The 23,716-nt window shown below is 44.8% G+C and overlaps 1 protein-coding gene and 1 long non-coding RNA gene across 2 annotated transcripts in view; one reads left to right on the top strand and one right to left on the bottom strand.

Annotated features, from left to right (window-relative positions):
• Positions 1-23,716, top strand: part of LOC138946801 (histone-lysine N-methyltransferase PRDM7-like) — a gene marked incomplete at its 3' end in the record, with an annotated part of 46,093 nt that overhangs the window by 6,050 nt on the left and 16,327 nt on the right. The window contains exons 5-9 of the mRNA XM_070318203.1: positions 1-95; positions 1,116-1,254; positions 3,682-3,758; positions 11,904-12,107; positions 13,070-13,231. Of these exons, the coding sequence (XP_070174304.1) occupies positions 1-95; positions 1,116-1,254; positions 3,682-3,758; positions 11,904-12,107; positions 13,070-13,231 (677 nt within the window). The remainder of the gene's footprint in view (positions 96-1,115; positions 1,255-3,681; positions 3,759-11,903; positions 12,108-13,069; positions 13,232-23,716) is intronic.
• Positions 8,240-11,654, bottom strand: LOC138946904 (uncharacterized). The gene is made up of 3 exons (XR_011449467.1): positions 11,504-11,654; positions 10,354-10,528; positions 8,240-9,920 (listed from the first exon to the last, which is right to left on the bottom strand). It is a non-coding gene; the product is annotated as an uncharacterized lncRNA (long non-coding RNA).

The raw sequence follows: 23,716 nt of genomic DNA, 5'->3' as shown, positions 1-23,716 counted from the left end.
GAACAAAACCGCAGTGTCCTCCTTTTCGTCCACCAAAACCAGCAGTGCAGACACCAGTGCCCAACGGAGACCCACTGCTATGCCAAACTCAGAAGGTACTGAATACAGATTCACGCATTAACATTCCGTAATGATGATACCAGCCTGATAGTAAAAAAAAGGTCAGTTGGACCTGGATTGAAAATGTATTTGGGTTCAAAACTAATACCCTGGCTTTATCCGCTTGGTAAGAAATCTGATAGTCAGAAGATGTCCTACATGTCAAACCTATGTGGTGGTGGCAAAGAGCCACGGGTGAGACCAATGCGTCAGATCAAAAATGAAAGCGCCAATGACCGAAGAACGGGGCCTGGGAAAAACACTGCTTAGTTCACATGCTGTAAAATTGTGTAACATCATAAGCCTTTTCAAAATAATCAAAGAATCGGTGTATTCTATCTAAGATTCCCGAATCATCTTTTGCACATGATTTTGGCTACCACCACGCCTACCCGCCCCCCCCCCCCCTTCCCCCCTCCACCCCCTTCCCCCCTCGACCCCCTTACTGTGGAGCCTCCGTGTGTGTGTGACGGGGGGTGGGGGGGCATAAGAAAGAGCGTTAAACTTTAGGCTACTAGAGAAAGGCCCCTTATAAGTTATGTGCATTTGGAACTTAGATAGATAGATGTAGTTATATCTGCCTTGTGATACTTTTGTATTATTTTGTCAGTTGTAAGTGGGATTGACGGGCGAAGTGGTCTGGTGGATAAGACTTCGGCCTCATAAACTGAAGGTCGAGTTCAAATCCCGGCCGCGGCCGCCTGGTGGGTCAAGGGTTGAGATTTGTCTGATCTCCCAGGTCAACTTCTGTGCAGACCTGCTAGTGCCTTATCTCCCTTCGTGTGTACACGCAAGCACAAGACCAAGTGCGCACGGAAAATATTCTGTAATCCATGTCAGAGTTTGGTGGGTTATAGAAACACGCATGCTACCCCCGAAATCGACGTATGCTGCCTGAATAGCGGGGTAAAAACGGCCATACACGTAAAAATCCACCCGTGCAAATAGATGTGTGAACGTGGGAGTTTTTGTCATGAACAAAGAAGAAGATGAAGTAAGTGTGGTTGTTGTTTTAGGAGACGGCCAGCGAGGAGAAGAAAACCAAAGGACAGAAAAGTGAAAAACCAAAAGAGGAGCCACATTGCTACAGCTTGAGGACAAGGAAAGAGACCAACTACATGAAGTTGGAAGTGCCGAATGACGATGAGTTCCTCTGTGAGTATGTCTCCGTAGTTTCTACAGCCATAGTCTGGTTATTAGTGCACATGGTTTTGTAAGGAAACTAAGGTCAGCAAACACATATAGCGTTTCTGATTTAGCTGATGACTTGGGATTATGCTGAGTTCACATAATGTATATCAAAACAGAATCTGTGATCTGCTCATATAACAAACGCTTTCGGTCAAACAAAGGTGTCAACCAAGCAGGAATTCTGCTGCGAGCGGCAGTGCGGCTTAATTCTCGGCGTTTCATTTGTTCAGTTTTTCTTAATTACCTGCATGGTCACCTTTCAACAATATATATATGAGGAACCAGAGAGCTGCGTTTAAACGGGTGTGCAAAAGAACGGTCCGACAAAAAATAACGTAGCAAGGGCAGATTTGAAATAGATCGTTTATATGTGTAGCACACTAGATGTCAGACACAGACTTGGTATTCATGCCAACAATTGACTTAGGTTGTTTCTGTTGTGACTCTTATCTAGCTAGACATGCCTCGTTAAAGTTTGAACTACTAATAGTAGCGGGCATTCGTTTGGGTAGCAGAGAGAAAACAATATAGTGACTTCTTCATACTGCGTGCATTTTTAGTGCTTGCAGCTGTAAATCTTATTTTTCTCCATAACTTAAAGGCACAGTAAGCCTCCGGTAAACCATCACAGATACTGTCAGGCTTTTACACACAGTACAAACACCCTTCCATTTGAACGCTCACCAAACGGGAACATCCTTGGTGCCCTACGTAAAGAGCGAGCAATTTTCAAAGAATTTATTTTTGCGTGGTTTATCTTACCCCTGAGCCATCGTGAACCCGTGTGATCCAGTTTCCCTTTTTCACAATGCAGTCGTCAGTTTGCAATTTGAATGCGGCCCGCTGTGAGCTTATCTGCAATAGCACGTTATTATGTACCTCTGACTTGTCATGAAACAAACGAATGTGGTTCATAAGAACTCGAGCGATGGCTTTTGACTGCCTATAAACCGTCGTCAGCTGCGAAAACCACGACCTTGCGTGACCCTGCTTATCCGGGCTTTTCTTTTTTCAAACTTTCAAAACTTCGAATTGTACTGATCTTGTCTTGATGAAAAAATTATTCTTTTATGATTTAAGAATGTTTGTGTAACAAGCTGTCAATTTATTATTTAGATTTTAAAAGTTAGGTCTAGCGCCAAAACCCACAACGGCTATTGCCAGTTGAAGGGAAGTAACTCATTTTTGACCTGAGTTCAGGATGGGTCCGATTGAGATGGTCTCAATCCGAAAAATTAATTCTTTGAAAATTGCTCGCTCTTTACGTAGGGCACCTAGGCTGTTCCCGTTCGGTGAGTGTTCAAATGGAAGGGTGTTTGTACTGTGTGTAAAAGCCTGACAGTATCTGTGATGGTTTACGGGAGGCGTACTGTGCCTTTAAGTTATGGAGAACAATAAGATTTACAGCTGCAAGCACTAAAAATGCACGCAGTATGAAGAAGTCACTATATTGTTTTCTCTCTGCTACCCAAACGAATGCCCGCTACTATTAGTAGTTCAAACTTTAACGAGGCATGTCTAGCTAGATAAGAGTCACAACAGAAACAACCTAAGTCAATTGTTGGCATGAATACCAAGGCACAGTACGCCTCCCGTAAACCATCACAGATACTGTCAGGCTTTTACACACAGTACAAACACCCTTCCATTTGAACGCTCACCAAACGGGAACATCCTAGGTACTAAAGAGCGAGCAATTTTTAAAGAATTAATTTTGCGGATTGTCTCAGAGACAATCGGACCGTGGTGCGTTTTGGCGCTAAACCTAACTTTTAAAATCTAAATAATAAATTGACAGCTTGTTACACAAACATTCTTAAATCATAAAAGAATTCTATTTTCATCAAGACAAGATCAGTACAATTCGAAGTTTTGAAAGTTTGAAAAAAAGAAAAGCCCGGAAGCAGGGTCACGCAAGATCGTGGTTCTCGTAGCAGACGACGGTTTATCGCCAGTTCCTCTGAACAGTCAAAAGCCATCGCTAGAGTTCTTCTGAACCACAGCCGTTTGTTTCGTGCATAGTCAGAGGTACATAATAACGTGCTATTACAGATAAGCTCACATCAAGTCGCATTCAAATTACTAACTGACGACTACATTGTGAAAAAGGGAAACTGGATCACACGGGTTCAAGATGGCTCAGGGGTAAGATAAACCACGCAAGAATTCTTTGAAAATTGCTCGCTCTTTACTGAGGGCACCGAGGATGTTCTCAAGCGGTGAGTGTTTAAATGAAAGGGTGTTTGTACTGTGTGTAAAAGCCAGACAGTATCTGTGATGGTTTACGGGAGGCTTACTGTGCCTTTAAGAGATCAGAAATGTTTTTAGAACAGCACAAAAATTGCAAAAGAATGTGGTCCTGAAATAATCTCCTAATCATTTTTCGTGCAGACTGTGAGGAATGCAACCAGGAACACGAAGGAGACTGTCCAGTACATGGACCTCTTCTCCACGTGGAAGACACACAAGTCAGTGTTCAGTTTATCGTTAAATTAAAGTTATTTCTTGATATACTCGCAGATATGAAAATCGTGTCATCGTCCGACAAACCTGTTCACACACTCGTTTGGAAGATCTGATGAATTCACCTTATCAAAAGTATGGATCACAACACAGAAAAGAACTGACTTAACATTAATGATGTGTCAATTACAGAAGAGAGCCTGTTAACACATTTGTTTGGAAGATGTGACGAATTCACCTGGCAGTTTCCAATCTCTGGAGTTTGCCAGTAAGGCTTCCTAGTATTTTCCCTACTGAGAGACCGCTCTTAAAGGAAAAGTCCAAGGTTTTTAAATATCCCCCAAAACTTGAAAATCGAATGCCAAATGTTACAAACATCTCTGGAAAAATATTTTAAAAATTGAAAAAAAATTGTTGTTGTTGTAGTTGCAGATTTAGTGTTGCGGGGCTAACCAAGACAAGTCGCCTGGGGTCAAGTAGTGGTCACGTGATTTTTGGTACACTGTGACGTTGGTACACTGTGACGTCACAAGTTATTGTGTTGATTCTACCACTAGTACCAGCTTGATTTTCACACAGAAAAGTCACCACTGTATGCCCGAAAAGAATGCCTCGGTGGAGGGCAGCCGCAAACAGCAACAACTCGTCAATGTTCCCAGGCATTTCATAGCACACTTTCCCTCACAAAACTCTGAGTCTCTTGTGGAAATGGAAGAGATGTGTGCAGCACAAGCGTGCAGATTTCAAAGTGTCGGGCACTTTCTGGACACAGATTTCGCAATTTTTCTGCAGCACAAAAGTTGGCGTTTCATCCCTGAAACAAATGTTTTGACCACTGGCAGTGTCTTCCCTTCATAAAAGTCCGGAAAGGGGAGTATTACGCGAGGCTGGTACAGTCGACGAGCCATCGAAACTCCGAGGCGACATACGAACAGCGGATTATCTCACAAGAAGGAATGCGTTGAAGGTCAGAGTACATGCTTCTATTTTCATGCATACACGTAAACATTGTTTTGCTGCGCAGCGAATACGAATTGGTGCAGAACAGTGTGTCTGGGTCCAGCTGATATTCGCTGGAGTACAGATGCGCCACAGGCTAGATCTACAAAGTTACAGAACGCATGGTCTGAGCTGAGCTAAGAGCAAGAGTAACAAGAAGAGCAAACGCTCGATCGAGTCACTTTCGCAGTTCTGAATATTATATGAGGCAGAATAATCCTATAAAGTTTGAATCAAATCCGATGAATAGTTTCAGAGATATGATATTTCAATTTTTTTCCTTCAAGACATACCTGTGACCTTGAAAAAGGTCAAAGGTCACCAAAGCAGACGTCAAAGTGTAGAGGTCACTGGGAGTCACGTTCACATAAAATTTGAGCCCGGTCACTTTTATAGTTTCCGAGAAAAGCCCAACGTTAAGTTGTGTGTTGCCGAACAGAAAAGGCTAGTTATCTCCCTTGTTTTTCTGATAACGTTCGTAAAAGGCTACAGATGTAAATACTTTGATGTAAAGAATAATCCTACAAAGTTTCAATCACATCCGATGAACTTTGTCAAAGATATAAAATGTCTAATTCTTCCTTTGACGCTGACCTGTGACCTTGAAAAAGGTCAAAGGTCAACGAAACCATCGTTAAAGTGTAGAGGTCATTGGAGGTCACGACTAAACAAAATATGAGCCCGATCGCTTTGATAGTTTCCGAGAAAAGTCCAACGTTAAGGTGGTGTCTACGGACGGCCGGCCAGACGGCCGGCCGGCCGGACAGACTAACACTGACCGATTACATAGAGTCACTTTTTCTCAAGTGACTCAAAAAGTAGTCAGGGTTGTGGACACGTAAGACAATGCGTGTGTCACGTTATCTATTCTATTCAGTCGCAAACTATCCCCTGATATCAATTCATAAAATTGGCAGCGTTTGCTGGAATCATGGCTTAATGCTATTTTTACCAGATCTAAACTTTTGGTGGATGTGCAACCGGTAAGATAAACAGACACCTGCATGCTAGAGACAAGAAGATTACGAATTGTGCAGGGAATTAATCTTTCTGCATTGACTGAGAGACGCAAAACCAGTCTAATTGCTACAACATGGATACACATCCAGACGACTTCCAGAGGGTGTCTAAATGTTCAATGTACTATATAGATCAGAAGCATACTTTCGAATTGATTTATACTCACACTCATTTTCTCTCTTCTTTTACTTCCAGACCTTTCATCATCATTCACGGCCACTGGTCAGAACAGGTCACTAGACACTGACACCGTGACCATTCGGCATTCCAGATTTCCCGGTTCTCCGTGATCACAACGCAACTGTTGACCAGTCCTGTTCCTACCGTCCAGAATCACCACAGGAGAAAACCAACGTGCCATTCATCGTAAGATTTTTGTTTTGTTTTGAAAATTAGTGCCTTATTCTAGCTTTGCAAAAAACGAGAAAGTGTCTTTGACAGATACCATCCAAATAATACATTATGAAAACAAGTACAAGTTCATTTCTACTCATGTTAATCGTTTATGCTTTCTGTGCTGAGCGACATATGGATTGAATTTCTTTTGTAACTCACCTCCCGTCAACCTGCAAAACTATATCTGTCGAAGTAGTTTCAAATAAAGTCAGTATGCTTCCGAATAAAAAATATAACAAGAAGGGCAAAGCCCATACGACTCCCATGCTTGACCTTGACCTTGACATGACCTTGACCTTCAAAAATAACTAAACCTAGCAATGACATCATACACTAAGAACTGCTTTACACATTTTTCCTACCAAAATACATGTGACCTTGACCCAAGGTCAAGGTCATCCAAGGTCATGCAACACAAAGCTGTTAATTCAAGACATAGGAAGTACAATGGTGCTTATTGGCTCTTTCTACCATGAGATATGGTCACTTTTAGTGGTTCACTACCTTATTTTGGTCACATTTCATAAGGGTCAAAGTGACCTTGACCTTGATCATATGTGACCAAATGTGTCTCATGATGAAAGCATAACATGTGCCCCACATAATTTTTAAGTTTGAAACAGTTATCTTCAATAGTTCAGGGTCAAGGTCACTTCAAAATATGTATACAATCCAACTTTGAAGAGCTCCTGTGACCTTGACCTTAAAGCAAGGTAAACCAAACTGGTATCAAAAGATGGGGCTTACTTTGCCCTATATATCATATATAGGTGAGGTATTCAATCTCAAAAACTTCAGAGAAAATAAGAAAAATGTGAAAAATAGCTGTTTTTTAGACAACATTTATGGCCCCTGCGACCTTGACCTTGAAGCAAGGTCAAGATGCTATGTATGTTTTTTGAGTCACTTGAGAAAAAGTGACTCTATGTAATCGGTCAGTGTTAGTCTGTCCGGCCGGCCGGCCGGCCGGCCGTCCGTCCGGCCGGCCGTCCGGCCGGCCGTCCGTAGACACCACCTTAACGTTGGACTTTTCTCGGAAACTATCAAAGCGATCCGGCTCATATTTTGTTTAGTCGTGACCTCCAATGACCTCTACACTTTAACGATGGTTTCATTGACCTTTGACCTTTTTCAAGGTCACAGGTCAGCGTCAAAGGAAAAATTAGACATTTTATATCTTTGACAAAGTTCATCGGATGTGATTGAAACTTTGTAGGATTATTCTTTACATCAAAGTATTTACATCTGTAGCCTTTTACGAACGTTATCAGAAAAACAAGGGAGATAACTAGCCTTTTCTGTTCGGCAACACTCAACTTAACGTTGGGCTTTTCTCGGAAACTATAAAAGTGACCGGGCTCAAATTTTATGTGAACGTGACTCCCAGTGACCTCTACACTTTGACGTCTGCTTTGGTGACCTTTGACCTTTTTCAAGGTCACAGGTATGTCTTGAAGGAAAAAATTGAAATATCATATCTCTGAAACTATTCATCGGATTTGATTCAAACTTTATAGGATTATTCTTTACATCAAATTATTTACATCTGTATTGTGTTGTGAATAGCAATTTCTTCCTGTCCATCTGATGCCTCATATAATATTCAGAACTGCGAAAGTGACTCGATCGAGCGTTTGCTCTTCTTGTTGGGGCCTTGTCATCATACACCATCTTGCCAAATTTGGTACTGATAGACTGAATAGTGTCCAAGAAATATCCAATGTTAAAGTTTTCCGGACGGCCGGACGGCCGGACGGACAGACGGACGGACGACTCGGGTGAGTACATAGACTCACTTTTGCTTCGCATGTGAGTCAAAAAAGGGTATTTTCTGAAATGTTTAATTATAGACCAAAACAAAACATTCACGAGTATGTTGTTGACCTGATGGTCTTTATGGTAGACAGCAAGAGTTGCATGTTCAAGAAGTTTAAGCAGTACATTTGAAAGAGCAAGGTAATTTAAGGTGGTATAATTTTAATGGTAGGTTCCACTGTGAGGCGACATGGAGGGTATCTTTGACGGACTCATTCAACATTCATACCCATGCACATCACCTCAAACACATAAGCTTTGTTCTTGAGTCAAATTTATTGGCTTCATAAATTTATATTGTGAATTTTTGTCCGTTTGCAGATTGGCTTATCTATGAATTTTTTTCGAAAATATCTTGCGATCTACGTACGCATAATGTAACACATGAAGAAGAACATAAACAGTTCGTCAAAAGGAATCTAATTTGCATTTCAACCCATGTGCCTTCCTTATTGTTAATTTTTTCTTCATATAGACTACTTGAAATAAACAAAATGTTTAACCATTTCAAGGCCTCTGAACACGTTTAAAAAAAATGCAGGTCTTTGCTCACTATATCAGATCTGCCAAGGCTCAGTTTACACAGGTAAAATCATCTGTCGACTTGAACACATACCAATAATCAACAGCCTCACTGCTTCTTGGAGCTGGATTTTGTGTGTGGAATGAATCACACATGTGGCGTTTTAGAATATAATTCATAGAAGATGTACATTCTTGCAGAAAGGCTTTAAGTTAATAATTCGGTCTTCGTGATGTTCTCTTAAAATAACTAACATGTGTTCCCTTTGCCGGACCTCTGAACCAGTTTTGTGAATATGCAGGTTAAACTCGTGCTTTTTCTGTGTTATCAGTGTATTTCTCATCCAGGCATGGATGCCTCCTCTTAAATGGACAGCCCTTCGACAGCCCTTCCCGTGTAAACGATTGGGTTCAAAATCTCAAATCTTACCAGGCTTTTACATGGGATGTGGCCATCCTTCCGTTTTGAAAAATACCAGAACTCAACACTCTGTAACAGTATGAGTACTCTCTTTGCGAATGTAGAATTTTATGAATTAATTTCTTAAACGCCACACGTGTAAAACATTCCCTAAAAAATCCAGCTCCAAAAACCAGTCAGGATGTTTATTCCTGGTATATGTTCAAGTCAAGAGATTTTTTTCTCCATGTAAAAGTCTTCGCAGATCTGTGTAGTGAGCAATCCTGTTTTGGAAAAGGACGTGCCGTTATGCCTGTATAGACGGTTTGATTGTTGAGATACCTGGTGGCAATGACCGCACGGGTGGCAAGAGGTAGTAATGCACAGATGACAAAAAAACCGACCTGCATTTAAAAAAAAGTTAGGAGGCCTTGATAGGGGGAAACATTTTGTTAATTTCCAGAATCTTTATGAAGAAATAATGAACGAAAAGAAAGTCTGGTCTTGAAGTAAATGCAAATTAAACTATGTATACTTTTGACAAACTTTTCTGTTCTTATTCACATGTTAAAATGTGTGCAGAGATCGTTAGTTACTTCCCCAAAACCATGTTTCAGGCAACAGGCAAACGGAAAATACTGGACACAAGCTATGCTGACCGGCTCATGGACTGACTACCTGATGCTGGAGTACACCAACAGTGGAAAAAGTCTGGAACAAAATGTTGCAGAATGTGAACCATGTACTGGACCACGTGACAACTCAGTATCTTCCAACCACGCAGGAATCTGTTCAACCAAAGATACTAGTTCAACACAGTCACACGATTTGTAAAAGTATATTTCAGCCTTCTGTAGCTCAGGGAGTTTGAACCCCACTCTTCATCCGTTTGGGAAAGTATTTCTGATTGTTTTGACTGCACAGGTTGGTAATGGTACTCTGATGCTTCTGCCGAGAAACCCCACTCGCTAGCGCACCAGCTGCCTGTCATGGGTAAGCGACGTGCCTGTATTTCCTGCAAAGCAAGACAGAATAAAACAGCAGCTTAGTTTGAGCTTTTAAGACATTCGTACCCGAGAAAACGTGTACGTGTTTGTTTGGAGAGGGTGGATAGAATCATAAGACACGCTGTGTCTATGTGACGTAGAGCAGGTTTTCAAATTCATGCTGAAGCACTGTGTGATCGCTATTTTTTTGGCATATCTTACCTTGATTTCAGATAGACTGGGAACCGAAATGAGGATGTTTACATGAATAAACTATGCTGATATGTATGTGTTTAGAAATAAAGAATAGTTTTAATGATATATGTTGGTGTGTTTTTTTTTTTTTAACCCAATGTGATATTTTCGTATTTGAAAACAAATTGTACACTCTGTTGTCAATTTTACTTTCAGATAAATAAATCTATCATAATGGAAATCATCTGTTTGTGTTGTGTTACTTACCCATTTTGATCAATGTTGAGTCGTCCATATTCCTGTGTGTACGCATAGTATGCAGTTTGAAGGTAGTATATGTCCGAGCAAACATAGGAGGATGTGCTGTTAGCCTGTCTATCTCCTCATCCAGGTTTTCCAGATATTTGAATTTCGTTCCCTCTTGGAGTTTCTGCACTGACACCTGATAAGCAAAATACACGTATCACTCTGTGATCATGGCAAAATGAATCATCTCGGTATGCCCCGTTCAAAAATTACCTTGAGATTCTAAGTATACACATAAATTGCAGTGGATCACAAAAACAACACGAACAGTAGTACATGTAGCCTATATACAGTATTCAGTTTAAAAATTCATGCAATGAGAGTCAATAACCCGATTTAACCCCAGGTAGATTCAGGGTCCCACTGACTGAATCTCATATGGTTGCTTTTCGGCACACACCACACATTTTTAATGGGACTGTGAGGTTTTGTTAATACAGTAAAATATATAGTAGCAACGTACTGTCTGTTCAGTGTTCGTGACGTTTGAGAATACCGATCTATGCACTAACTTGTCTTTTTGTAGTGTGACTGTCCGATATTGCGTACTCCTAAAAATCAATAATCAAAAAGTTTGAACTGCTGTAATCGTGTTTCAGCATATGTCTGACACTGACAGTGCTTATTTGCTTCCAAAACGGCTTGCGATATCACGCCATCAGCGTTTCGCCACTGCTCAGAAAATCTTATGATTTCAGATCTAGTTTGAGATCGGAAATCACGTGTGCTCGTTTAAAAAAACTAAATTCATTTATTACTTCCCTTTGACCGTTTCGCAAGAAAAATGTCAGGATCACTATTAGATCTAGTATTAGCACATGAAAGCAGCCCACCGCCATTTCAAAAAAGTGTCACTGTTTAGTGGTGTCGATGTCATGTAGTGTCTTACTGTCGCAAATAAAAATACCAGGATAATTGCAGTTTTGTCCGCAAGAAACAGGCTTTGCGCAATGTTAACTTGCTGTCTACATGTTTCGTTGTGTGACTAAAGAATTACTCAGAAAGAGAAAATAAGGATAGTCGCGTGTGAACATCACTGTGGAAGCATTTATTCTAAACTGGGCAGTTCAAGGACTAGTGTTTCAACATCACAACAAAGAGAATCACATACCATTTCGTATTGCCGCTTATGCTGGCTCTGTTTCAAGCAGTTCCTTGTGGCCTCGCCAGCATTTTGACGACGAAGAGGCTCAAACGGGCACGCTAAAACTTCAGGCTGGCTGAAAACCGGTCCGTATTCCACTTGTCTTCCTCACAGCTTGAGCCGGCCATATTTGTTGTTCAAGGCTCGTGACGTAGCACACGTATGTGCACAAGGTCATGAGCCAAGACTGCGCGCGCGATGGAACGATTCAGAACAACCAAAAACTAGTCAAAGTATACTTTTTTGATTTCTGTGTTCATTTTTACACACGCATTTGTGGTTGATGAATTAAGAGGGTCAACGTATCAAAAGTGACCCTAAACCTTGGACTTTTCCTTTAAAGAGTTGTGTGCATTTTCATGTGCAGGTACCCGTCAAGAAACGGAGAGACCCTAATCGAGCCTTGAAGACGCTCCCCCCAGGCCTGGAGGTGAAAGAGTCAGGGATCCCTAACGCGGGACTGGGTGTGTTCGCCACCAAGTTCTTCCCTCTGCGATCCAGGTTCGGTCCGTACGAAGGTCGCAGTGTCTCCGACCCGGACATAGCGCATTCCTCGGGGTACTGCTGGCAGGTAAAGCTTACACTGACTCGTCACTTCGTCATTATCTACAGTTTGAAATGATTTGATGCGAGTTGGGTTTCACAACATTATCATTCAAAGATCCGTTTTTCGTCTGCTTAAACCGAGTAGTCTTTGGTATGATGTCACAGTTTCAAAACCTTTGAAGAGAAACAATATACCAGCACACATCCCACCCTGCGTCGATACTAGCCAGTTCCACGAACTGAGAATGAGATACAACGATTTTCATTTGTTAGCTGGACTGTTATTCTTAAGAATCATCTTGTGATTATTTCTTTGTTTTGTAAACAATCTAAAATATCGATCAAAGGTGTTAACGTTTTGACGTTTCTAAAAGAATCATAACGTGAAAAACATGATTTTTGAGGGTACGTGTGGTCTCGGAACTGTGAAGTTACACTCACATTTTGCTTAAAAACAAACGAATCCACTTTTGAGTAGAGGAAAAAAGCTTATAATTAAATGCACCTGTTATTGGCGAAAAACATTGCTATAACCCCTGTGACAAGAATGCGTTGTAGTATCGAGTGCTGGCTTTTCAATGAAAACAACACTGTCTACAGCTCTCCAGTGACGACAGGTCGAGTCACTTCAGTATGTTGTAAATAATGATTGTAGTATTGAGTGCTGGCTTTTCAATGAAAACAATACTGTATACAGCTCTCCAGTGACGACAGGTCAAGTCACTTCGGTATGTTGTAATGATTGTAGTATCGAGTGCTGGCTTTTCAATGAAAACAATACTGTCTACAGCTCAGCTCTCCAGTGACGACAGGTCGAGTCACTTCAGTATGTTGTAATGATTGTAGTATCGAGTGCTGGCTTTTCAATGAAAACAATACTGTCTACAGCTCTCCAGTGACGACAGGTCGAGTCACTTCAGTATGTTGTAATGATTGTAGTACATGTATCGAGTGCTGGCTTTTCAATGGAAACAATACTGTCTACAGCTCTCCAGTGACGACAGGTCGAGTCACTTCGTGGACGCCAAAGACTGCAAGACAGCCAACTGGATGAGATACGTCAACTGTGCCTGTAGCACACCCGAACAGAACGTGACGGCTTACCAGCATTGTGGGGAAATCTACTACAGGGCTCATACTGAAATACTGGTACGCGTGTTGGTGTGTGTGTGAGTGTGTGTGCGAACGTTCAGTAGCATGGGCTTGTTGATGTGCATTTCGTACATGTCTGCGTTAGTGGTTCAGATGCATCCCTGTTCGACACTAGATAGAGACTTGTAACCAAACACTGTTCTTCGTGTACCAGGTGAAAGATCAATGCAGGAACGGTCGCCTGATCAGCTTCCCAGACATACACGTGACATTTAGTGCCCGCGGCGCGGTTTCTGCTTGTCATTCGTCATAATTATGAAACTCCAGTCTCTAGGGTGAAGGTGGCAGTGCGCTGCAGGTCCTCCAGACTGTCGTGGAGCTTGGCGGCCTCTGGGATGGGGTCTGGACAGCTCTTCTCCCTGGGTTTGTCGTAGAGCCGACAGGACTGCAGCAGGTGTTCTGTTGTCTGGTTGCCCATAGTCTCGCAGGGGCACTGCTCCGTTTTGCCGTACAGGACCGTGTTGTTGAAAGCGATTGTGTCCTGTCCTGATCCTGAATATCGAGGCATGGACGGGGTCGGATTGGTTGAAACTGAGGTGTGTGTGTGTGTGTGTGCGTGTGTGTGTGTGTGTGTGTGTGTGTGTGTGTGTGTGATTTCAACCAATCCAGCTGCGCGGCTGGCTCCCGTTGGGGGGTTGACTTTCTCGTGCACCTCAGCCCTGCTCCAGTCGGGGCATTCGGGTCAGCAGACAGTAAGGGTCTATCTATCATGGTGTAGGGGCAGCAGACAGTAAGGGTCTATCTATCATGGTGTAGGGTCAGCAGACAGTAAGGGTCTATCTATCATGGTGTAGGGGCAGCAGACAGTAAGGATCTATCTATCATGGTGTAGGGTCAGCAGACAGTAAGGGTCTATCATGGTGTAGGGTCAGCAGACAGTAAGGGTCTATCATGGTGTAGGGTCAGCAGACAGTAAGGGTCTATCATGGTGTAGGGTCAGCAGACAGTAAGGGTCTATCATGGTGTAGGGTCAGCAGACAGTAAGGGTCTTTCATGGTGTAGGGTCAGCAGACAGTAAGGGTCTATCATGGTGTATAGGGTCAGCAGACAGTAAGGGTCTATCATGGTGTAGGGTCAGCAGACAGTAAGGGTCTATCATGGTGTAGGGTCAGCAGACAGTAAGGGTCTATCATGGTGTAGGGTCAGCAGACAGTAAGGGTCTATCATGGTGTAGGGTCAGCAGACAGTAAGGGTCTATCATGGTGTAGGGTCAGCAGACAGTAAGGGTCTATCATGGTGTAGGGTCCGCAAACAGTAAGGGTCTATCATGGTGTAGGGTCAGCAGACTGAGGGTCTATCATGGTGTAGGGTCAGCAGACAGTAAGGGTCTATCATGGTGTAGGGTCAGCAGACAGTAAGGGTCTATCATGGTGTAGGGTCAGCAGACAGTAAAGGTCTATCATGGTGTAGGGTCAGCAGACAGTAAGGGTCTATCATGGTGTAGGGTCAGCAGACAGTAAGGGTCTATCATGGTGTAGTAGTGTGCATTGTGTTGTTTTGCTGCTTGGCCTTCATGGTGGTCTTGACTTCAGGATATATAGCTCGTAGACCTATCCACCTATTTTGTTGTTGTGAGTCTAAAGAGTCTGCAGTCTCATTGCCGAACACGTTGTAGTGGGAGGAAATTCATTGCAGAACGTCCACCTGTTCTTTTGTTGTAACTTCTTTTGCCAAGGAGTGTGCAGTTTCGTTGACAAGCACGTTGCAGTGGGAGAGAATCCATTGCAGAACGGCCGTGTGGCTACTGTAGAGGGTGGCATAAACGGACATGACGATGTGGGACGTGCGCTTGCTCACCTTAATGTTTGCTGCTGCCGTGTCAGGGCTTCTGGGGAGCTACCTTGATGACAAGATCTGGTCATCAACGGTTTGGGCTTATCTGGTCATCTCTGACACCTCGCACCATAATGGGAACTTTTCCTGATACACATGTATGATGAATCTATCTAAAGTATGAAACAAGTCGCGTAAGGCGAAAATACAACATTTAGTCAAGTAGCTGTCGAACTCACAGAATGAAACTGAACGCAATGGAATTTTTCAGCAAGACCGTATACTCGTAGCATCGTCAGTCCACCGCTCATGGCAAAGGCAGTGAAATTGACAAGAGCAGGGTAGTACCGGTAGTTGCGCTGAGAAGGATAGCACGCTTTTCTGTACCTCTCTTCGTTTTAACTTTCTGAGCGTGTTTTTAATCCAAACATATCATATCTATATATGTTTTTGGAATCAGGAACCGACAAGGAATAAGATGAAAGTGTTTCGAAAATTTAATTTTGATAATAATTTTTGAGTCACTTGAGAAAAAGTGTGTCACGTTTCAATATATCACTTAAGGTGATTATGAACCGGTTAATTACTACTAATTAACTAACCACACCACGATCCACTCTCGCAGTCATACAATTAAATAGAGTCAACAAAAGTATAAGTTTCAGACGCCTGTTTATGTATAAACTCGCCACCTCCCTCGAGCCTTCACTCAAAATATGTTCCTTTTACGTTCTCAACACGTAAAAAACCAGTGTTCACTGACAAAATGCCAGTAGTATATAGAAAATTATAGTAACACGCTGAACCCGTGTAAATACAGTCAAAATGAGAATGTTCTGTTCAAAAGCTCTAGTTCATGCAGGTGTCACACACACCACGTTGTCACTACTCCAATGAAATCATAGATACGAAAAGACAACGGTGGTCAACGGGGTGCGTACGACATGGTGCACTTAGCTTTATCTCTGCTGCTGCTGCTTAGCCGGTATGCTGGTTAGTCGGTTCGCTGGTTAGCCGGTCCGCTGGTTAGCCGGTTCGCTGGTTAGCCGGTCCGCTGGTTAGCCGGTCTCCTGGTTAGCCGGTCTCCTGGTTAGCGTAGCTTCAACAGTTCCCGCCAGAGTCAGCCGTGCAGATGTTACAGGAACGTAACGAAGCGAGGCGAACGAACGAAGGCTGCAAACAGAAAGCATCGGTGCACTAAACATGTCAGCTACCCCTCACCCACCACCTTAAAACATGTCATCTTTAAATATCTCATCGAGCACGTGGGCCTGCACAAAACGGACTTTTTACAACAACAAAACAGCCATTTTCCGTCCTTCTCTCCCTATCTGCAAAAACCATATACAGATTAGTATTTTAGCGTCACAGAGAGTAAATTATGCGCTAACCTGGAAAGAACAACAGAGAGTATTTCATTTCACAACACAGACTCATCAACAGCGTTAAATAATGATTTATTACCTCAAAAGCCTATGGTTGTAACACTCTCGTGGAAGCAAAGTCCGCTTCCTCCCTGGAACAGTCTCTGTTCGTCAACAGTGACCAAAAACGTCCAGAACCCCTTGTCGAATCCTTATGCGAAAGCCATCGCCGACGAAGGAAAGTTGACGACTTGTCCTCAGCAAAACATGTGGCAGTGGAAGTTCCCCTAGAGTGCCGAATATAATATTCGGTGAAAAACCATCATACTCTAGAAACCGTATATTAGATCCTTCCCCTTCTGCCGCTGGGTGTCAAGTGCCCCGTACTCGTGTCTCTGTCAGACAACCTAGCCAAATACACGTGACTGACCTTGTCACAAAACCAGTCCAGCTATACACAATTCTGCCTCCCCAAGCAGAAAAAAGACACGAGAAACTCAATCCGTGAAAATCCCGTGCGCGCTGTCAGCGAAAAACCGTCAGCCCTATGATAGCAGAAACCCGCACTGTAAAACTCGTGCGATACAAAACATCCGTGTTCATTAAGCACTGTCAGCAAACTCTGCTGTAGCCCAATATCACGCACAGGCGCTTTCTATCATAATCGACCAAGAACAGGCACTCCACTGAGTGACACTTTCTTGGTCTCTGTCACCCGATCGTGACACACCTCCCCTCTTCAAGACGAAACCTCGGTTTCGCTCACAGTCATGTTCTCCTCTCCAGCCCGAGAGAGAAAGTCAGCTCCAACATTGTTGGCGCCCGGTATGACGCGTACCGTGAATTGGTACGGTTGGAGACTCAACGCCCAGCGCATAAGTCTGGCGTTTGCCAACCTTGCAACCTGAAGATATTGCAGAGGTTGATGGTCCGTCTCCAGACAGAAAGGTCGTCCGTACAGGTACGCTTCGAACTTCTGGATGCCCCAGACAATGGCGAGACACTCGCGTTCAACCGTTGCATACGCTGCCTCGGCCGAGGTCAGCTTACGGCTGGCGAAGCAAACAGGGTGCAAAAACCCCTCTGTCTCCTGAAGCAACACTGCCCCAAGTCCCTTCCCTGAAGCGTCTGTCCTCAGCACGAAGTCCTTGTTCAGGTCTGGTAGTCGGAGAATAGGCTGACTGGTGAGTCGCCTCTTCAGGGTGTTGAATGCGGAGCTGCATTCCTCAGTCCACACTACAACGGTCGGTTGTAGTTTCTTGGTAAGGTTGGTCAGTGGTAGTGCGATTTCGGCAAAGTGCGGGATGAAGCGTCTGTAGAAGCTGGCTAGGCCCAGGAAAGACCTGACTTCTTTCTTCGTGCGCGGTGGCTCCGCCTCCCGAATCTTCTGGATCTTGTCGTCCTCTGGAACGAGCAATCCCTCGCCGACAACATGACCCAGGAAAGACAATTCCCGAAATCCCAAGTAGCACTTGGACGGTTTAGCTCCCAGATTTCCGTCCTTCAACCTTCCGAACACGTCGCGCAGGGCGTCGAGATGTTCAGTCCATGTCTCTGTCGCGATCAGCACATCGTCGATGAAACTGCTGATGTCCTCGCGCTTCAATGGTTCCAAAAGTTTCCTCATCATGCGAGTGAAGACGGCACCTGCATTCTGTAGTCCAAAAGGCATGACTGTCCACTGGAACTGGCCGAATGGAGTGGTAAATGCAGTCTTTGGGCGATCTTCCTCGGCCACTGGAATTTGCCAGTATCCCTTGGTGAGGTCCAGTTTGGAAAAGTACTTGGCCTTGGCCAAGTGACTGAAGAGGTAGTCCACATCAGGCATGGGTTCCGCGTCAAACGCCGTAATCTTGTTCAGCTTCCGGTAGTCGACACAGAACCTGACGCGTCCATCCTTCTTCTTCACAAGCACAATTGGTGAACTGTAGGGAGAGTTCGCTGGCTCGATGACGCCCAACTTCGTCATGTCGGCGATTTCCTTCCTGACCACCTCCTTCTGGGCATGAGGCATGGGATACTGCTTCGTCCTCACTGGCTGTTTCTCCAGCAAGTCGAAGGTAAACTCCTCTAGATGTGTCTGAAGTGGTATGTCTGTAAGGACCCGTGCTGCATCCTTGAGGATCTCTTGCAGGTCCGCCTGCTGGTCGTCCCCAAGATCAGGTGAGATGTGCACGTCCGTGTGATCCTCACTAGCCTCCAGCGGACAAACTGGTACACGTCTTCCTCCCTGTTCTTCCGTTGTCTCGTCCATCACGACAGCAACTGCTTCTGTCACTTTGTCCTTTTCCCCGTAGGCAGTCCTCTCTATGTAGGCGCGCAGCAGGTTGGCATGGTACAGGCGTGCTTTCCCGTTCATGACGATCCTGTAGTCGTTCTGGCCCACTTTCGCTGTCACCTCAAAAGGTCCTTGCCACTGCAGTTGTAGCTTGTTGTGTTTGACAGGTAGAAGTAGCAACACCCGTTCTCCAATCTTGAAGCTGCGCGGCCGTGCCTTGCGGTCGAATCCTCGCGCGTAACGCTGTGCTGCTCTTCCCAGGTTCTCTTGAGCCAGTTTGCAGGTCTCTTCAATCCTGTTCCTGAGTTCTACGATGTAGGTCGCTGTCGTCTGCACCTCCTCGTCAGCTTCTTCGTCCGTCCAAGCCTGACGCAGGATAGCCATGGGACCGCGTACCTGTCTGCCGTACAACAGCTCGAATGGGGAAAAGCCCAAGCTCTCCTGAGGAACCTCGCGGTATGCAAAAAGCAATGCTGGGATGTATCTGTCCCACGTGCGTGGTTTCTCCTGAGCTAGTTTCCTCAGCATGGTCTTCAAGGTGCCATTGAACCTTTCCACCAGTCCGTTGCACTGAGCATGGTAAGGAGTGGTGAAATGCTGCTCCAGTGATAGCAGTCGTGCTGCCTCCGCCATCACTCCTCCCGTGAACTGCGTGCCTCTGTCGGTGAGTACCTCTGATGGAATTCCCAGCCGGGACCACATAGTAACCAGAGCCTCAGCTACTCGCGTGGCTTCAATCGATTTCAGAGGGATCGCCTCTGGGTATCGAGTAGCGTAGTCCACCATGGTCAAAATGTATCTGTTTCCGTCCTCAGACGCAGGCAAGATGGGCCCGATGATGTCCACTGCCACCCGACGAAAGGGTTCGTCGATGAGCGGCATCTTCTCTAAGGGGACCTTCCTCACCCTTCCTTTGGCAACCACCTTCTGGCACTTATCGCAGGACGCACAGAAACGTCGGACATCCGTGCAGATGCCTGGCCAGTAAAAGTGGCGCCAGACACGATCCGTGGTCTTCTTGGTGCCAAGATGACCTCCCAGAATCGAGTCGTGTGCCGTTGCCATGACACCCTCGCGAAACTCGCGAGGCACGACAACCTGTTTGAATGCACCTTCCTTGTTGCTGAACTCACGGTAGAGCAACTTCTTGTCCCTGAGGAACCTTGACCTCCCATGCTTCCCGCTCAGCTTCACCTTCCCCGACTTCGCGTGCTCCCGAGGAGTAGCTAAGGTCGGGTCAGAATCCTGAGCCTTCGCGAGAAGCGCGGGGGTCACGTTCCCCAGGGCAGCTCGTGCAGCAGGTAGGGGTTTGAGAGGTTTGTCCTCTCGCTCCTCCTGTGCCCGCGTGAGCACTGAAATGACGTCGGGAGACCGATAAACGGGAACCTCCCTGGTGACGCCGTCTACAAACTGAACCCGGTTTCCAATGAGCAGGTCGCATGGAGGATCGTCCATGACGACGGCCACAATGGTCCCCGTAAACAACGGTGTTACGACCTTGATCACTGCCGTGTTCAAGTCGTACGCGTGAGATGCCTCGGCCATTCTCACTCTGATGCTGTCTCCTGTGTAGGCCATAGCTGGAACTAGACTCGCCCGAACCACTATCATGTCTGCCCCTGTGTCCCGCAGACCTTCGCCCTTCACTCCGTTAACGTAGACGTTGCAGTGGGGCTGGAAATGTTTCCTGGAGCACGGAACGCAGAGTTGTGGAATGGTGCATGAGCTCGTGACGTCCCTTAACTCCTCGCTGCCAACAAAGTGAACGCCTTTCTGGTCAGCCTGTCTCTTGTGGCAGTCCTTCTTCACGTGGCCCCGCTTGTTGCAGTAATAACACTGGATGTCAGTTCTGGAACTTGATCCCTTGTGTCCCTGATCGTCCTTCCCGTCCTTGGGTCCTGAAGAACCCGAATTTCCCGATTTTCCCGGCCGTGAGCCTGAAGATTTGCCGGAGATCGCCTGGGCGTCCTCGTGTACTCTGATCCAGTCGGCTGCCTCCTGAGTAGTCTTTGGCTGGTGTTCCTGCACGAAGGTCACCACCTCAGGTCGCAGGCTGGACATCAGTTGCTCCATGACAATGAGGTCGGCAAGGTCGTTGACGGTCCAGTCCTTTTCGGCCATCTCCACCCAGCGCCGCAGGTAGAGATTAAGGCGTGCCACAAACTGATGACTCAGCTCGCCGCTCAGTCTCTTGCTGTTACGCAGACGTCGTCTGTAGGCTTCCGCAGTCAGGTTGAAGCGCTGGAGTAACGCCTTCTTTAGTGCCTGATAGTCTCTCGCCTCGTCGTCATCCAAAGCGTTGTAGAGCTGCAATGCGCGTCCTTTCAAGCAGGTGCTAAGGCGGCTAGCCCACGTGGCCTCTTCCCACTTCTGGTCAGATGCAATGCGCTCAAACCGGCGTAAAAAATCGTCGAGCTCGTCCTTGTCATCGTCGAACGTCGGCAGTCTCGTACGGTCGGCAACAAACGTCGGCGCGCTAGCCTGAGTAAGCGTACCCTTCTCGGCCTGTAGCCTAGCTAGTTCTAGCTGGAGATCGCGATCCGCCTGCTCTTTCTCTTTCCGTTCCTGTCTGTCACGTTCGGCCTGTCGTTCTTGTCTGTCAAGTTCGGCCTGTCGTTCCCTTTCTTGTCTTGCAAGTTCGTCTTTCTTTTCCTGTCTGTCACGTTCTCTTTCTTGTCTGTCACGTTCTCTTTCTTGTCTGTCAAGTTCGTCTTTCTCTTTCTTGTCCTGTCTGTCACGTTCGTCTTTCCTTTCCTGTCTGTCTCGTTCTGCCTGTCGTTCCCTTTCTTGTCTGTCAAGTTCGTCCTTCTTTTCCTGTCGGTCACGTTCTTCTTTTCTTGTCAGTCGCTCAAATTCTTCCTTCCGTTCTACTTCTAAGCGTTTTAGAACGCTTCGAGCTCTAACGCGTGCGTCTCGCTCAGTCGGTTGCTCGCTCCCAGGAGTCTCGAAAGTTATTCTCCTCGTAGGAGATCCCCCTGTAGCCATGGTTAGTTTTAGCAAAGCTTTATTACAAAAGTAAGTCTAACGCAGCTATAGCTAGAACACGCGGTGATGAAAGCGATGGATACAAAAATCCAGCAACCGGAAAATGCAGAAGAAAAATCCAAACGGTGTAGAACAAAACGCGTAGCCTACTTTATGGCTGCTTTTTGCGGTGAAACAAAATGTTTCCCACAGCCGTGGCCTACTTTATCGGCTGCTTTTTGCGGTGAAACAGAGTGTCTCCCACAGCCTTGGTTAGGACAGAAGTCCTCGGACCCTTCCCCCCCAAAATTCCAACAAAGTCAAAATATGGAGAAAAATCCAAGTAAAACAAGACGGTAGAAATGTAACCTGTTACAGAATGCGAAACAACAATGTAGAGAAAACTGAGTAAAACGAATAACAAATCCGCTAACCCCGCTCAGCTCTCTGCAACGGAAAACTCTGAACGTACAACAACAAAGATTCACAAACAAAGGAAAGGGAAGTAATCACAGTTAGCGCATACAATAACTCACAAATTACAATTTACATTTCCTGCAAGATGTGAATCGCTTAAGGTGTGGTATATGATCAAAACTATACAAAAAAGGGTAGCACCAAGCAGAAAATAAGTCGAGCACTGACGAGATTATCTGCTCTTAGTTATCCTTAATTGGTGGGTCTTTATCAGTTGGAAATTAACTGAGTAAATCCCGGTGTAATGAATGGCGGTTATGGTGTTTATAGTTGAAGGGATATAACTAGTGCTTTTTTGTAATACAAAGAGGTTGTCAGGAGTTGTTTAACTTTGAGAGCGGAAACTTTTAACAGTTCAGTAAAATTCCATGGTTAGCTACGGACGGTCAAACTGGGTTCGCGGCACGTGAATTTACAACTGTGCGAGTTGTTCACGTTATAATCGCAACCGCCTGATTTTGTGAGTTGTGATTGTGAACTGCCTGACAATTGAAAGTCATTCGACCTGGGCTCTCGGATGAGAAAACCTGCTCTTGGTTTTGATGTCAACTTTGCAAGAAAACATTTGATCTTGATGTCAACCTTGGAACCGGGAAACATTGCCGGGATGACTTGGACTTTTGTATGGGTGCCGCCATATTGGAAGATGAGGCCGCCCCAGTCTGACTTGTGCGGGGTGGTGCCAGAGTGGCGAGGGTGCGATGGAGGCCGTAAGGTTGAAGGCTAGCTACATCGTCACCTCTACATAACGTAAAAGTTATGTTTTGTTTATTTGCTTTCTTGTCCTTGTAAATATGTTATGACGTTGACAATGAATGAGTGAGTTTCACAAGATCGTGGACAATGAATGAATGAGTTTCAAAAGGTCATGAATTGATTATTGTAAGCAAGAAAGTATTTGAGAATTTGAGGAATGAGTTGATATTTGCCATGTCAGAAACAAACCAATTTGTATGTTCTAATTAAACCATTGGCTATTGTTTGGAAAGAATGAGTTGGTGAAAGACTACAAATTCTTCTAATCTTCTCTCTGCTTTCCTAAACTTCTGAGCGGGAGTCAGATGATTGACTGTGTGTGTGTGTGTGCACATATAAAGAATCTGGAAGGAGATTAATAAGGATAAATACGGATCTTCTTTATTTCAAATCTCTTACATTGGCGAGCTTGCGGTTGTATTAATTGGAAAATTTTTGAAGATTAATTATTTTTTTTTTGGTGCGTTCCCTTGAGTGCAGTTAGGCTTATTTCATATTATTGACTTGTAGAGCTGAAGTGTTGTTTGGTTTTGCGCAGATGCTGATGCATGCAGTCTGGAGGATGGACATCCTTGTCATCTGCCTGTGAAGGGAGCTCCTTGGTCTGTGGACGGATGCATCCTGTGCCTGACTGAACGACATATTTTGGACAGGAGTGAGTCATTTGCTTATCTGACACTCAAGTTAACATTCTATATATTTTTGAGGGTAATTTGTCTAGAGCTCTGAGTGTTGGTTCTTGCTTGTGAGTAGGTTATTTTTTTCCCCCTACTTTACATGAAGCGCCCTGTAGGTTAGTTTTACCTACAAGTGAATAATACATGACACATCATTTTTCCCTTTTACGTGTACACAGTTTGTAAATAGTTG

Source organism: Littorina saxatilis, linkage group LG14, assembly GCF_037325665.1.
Source record: "Littorina saxatilis isolate snail1 linkage group LG14, US_GU_Lsax_2.0, whole genome shotgun sequence".
NCBI classification, from domain to species: domain Eukaryota; kingdom Metazoa; phylum Mollusca; class Gastropoda; order Littorinimorpha; family Littorinidae; genus Littorina; species Littorina saxatilis.
This window is presented reverse-complemented; position numbering and strand designations above follow the sequence as displayed.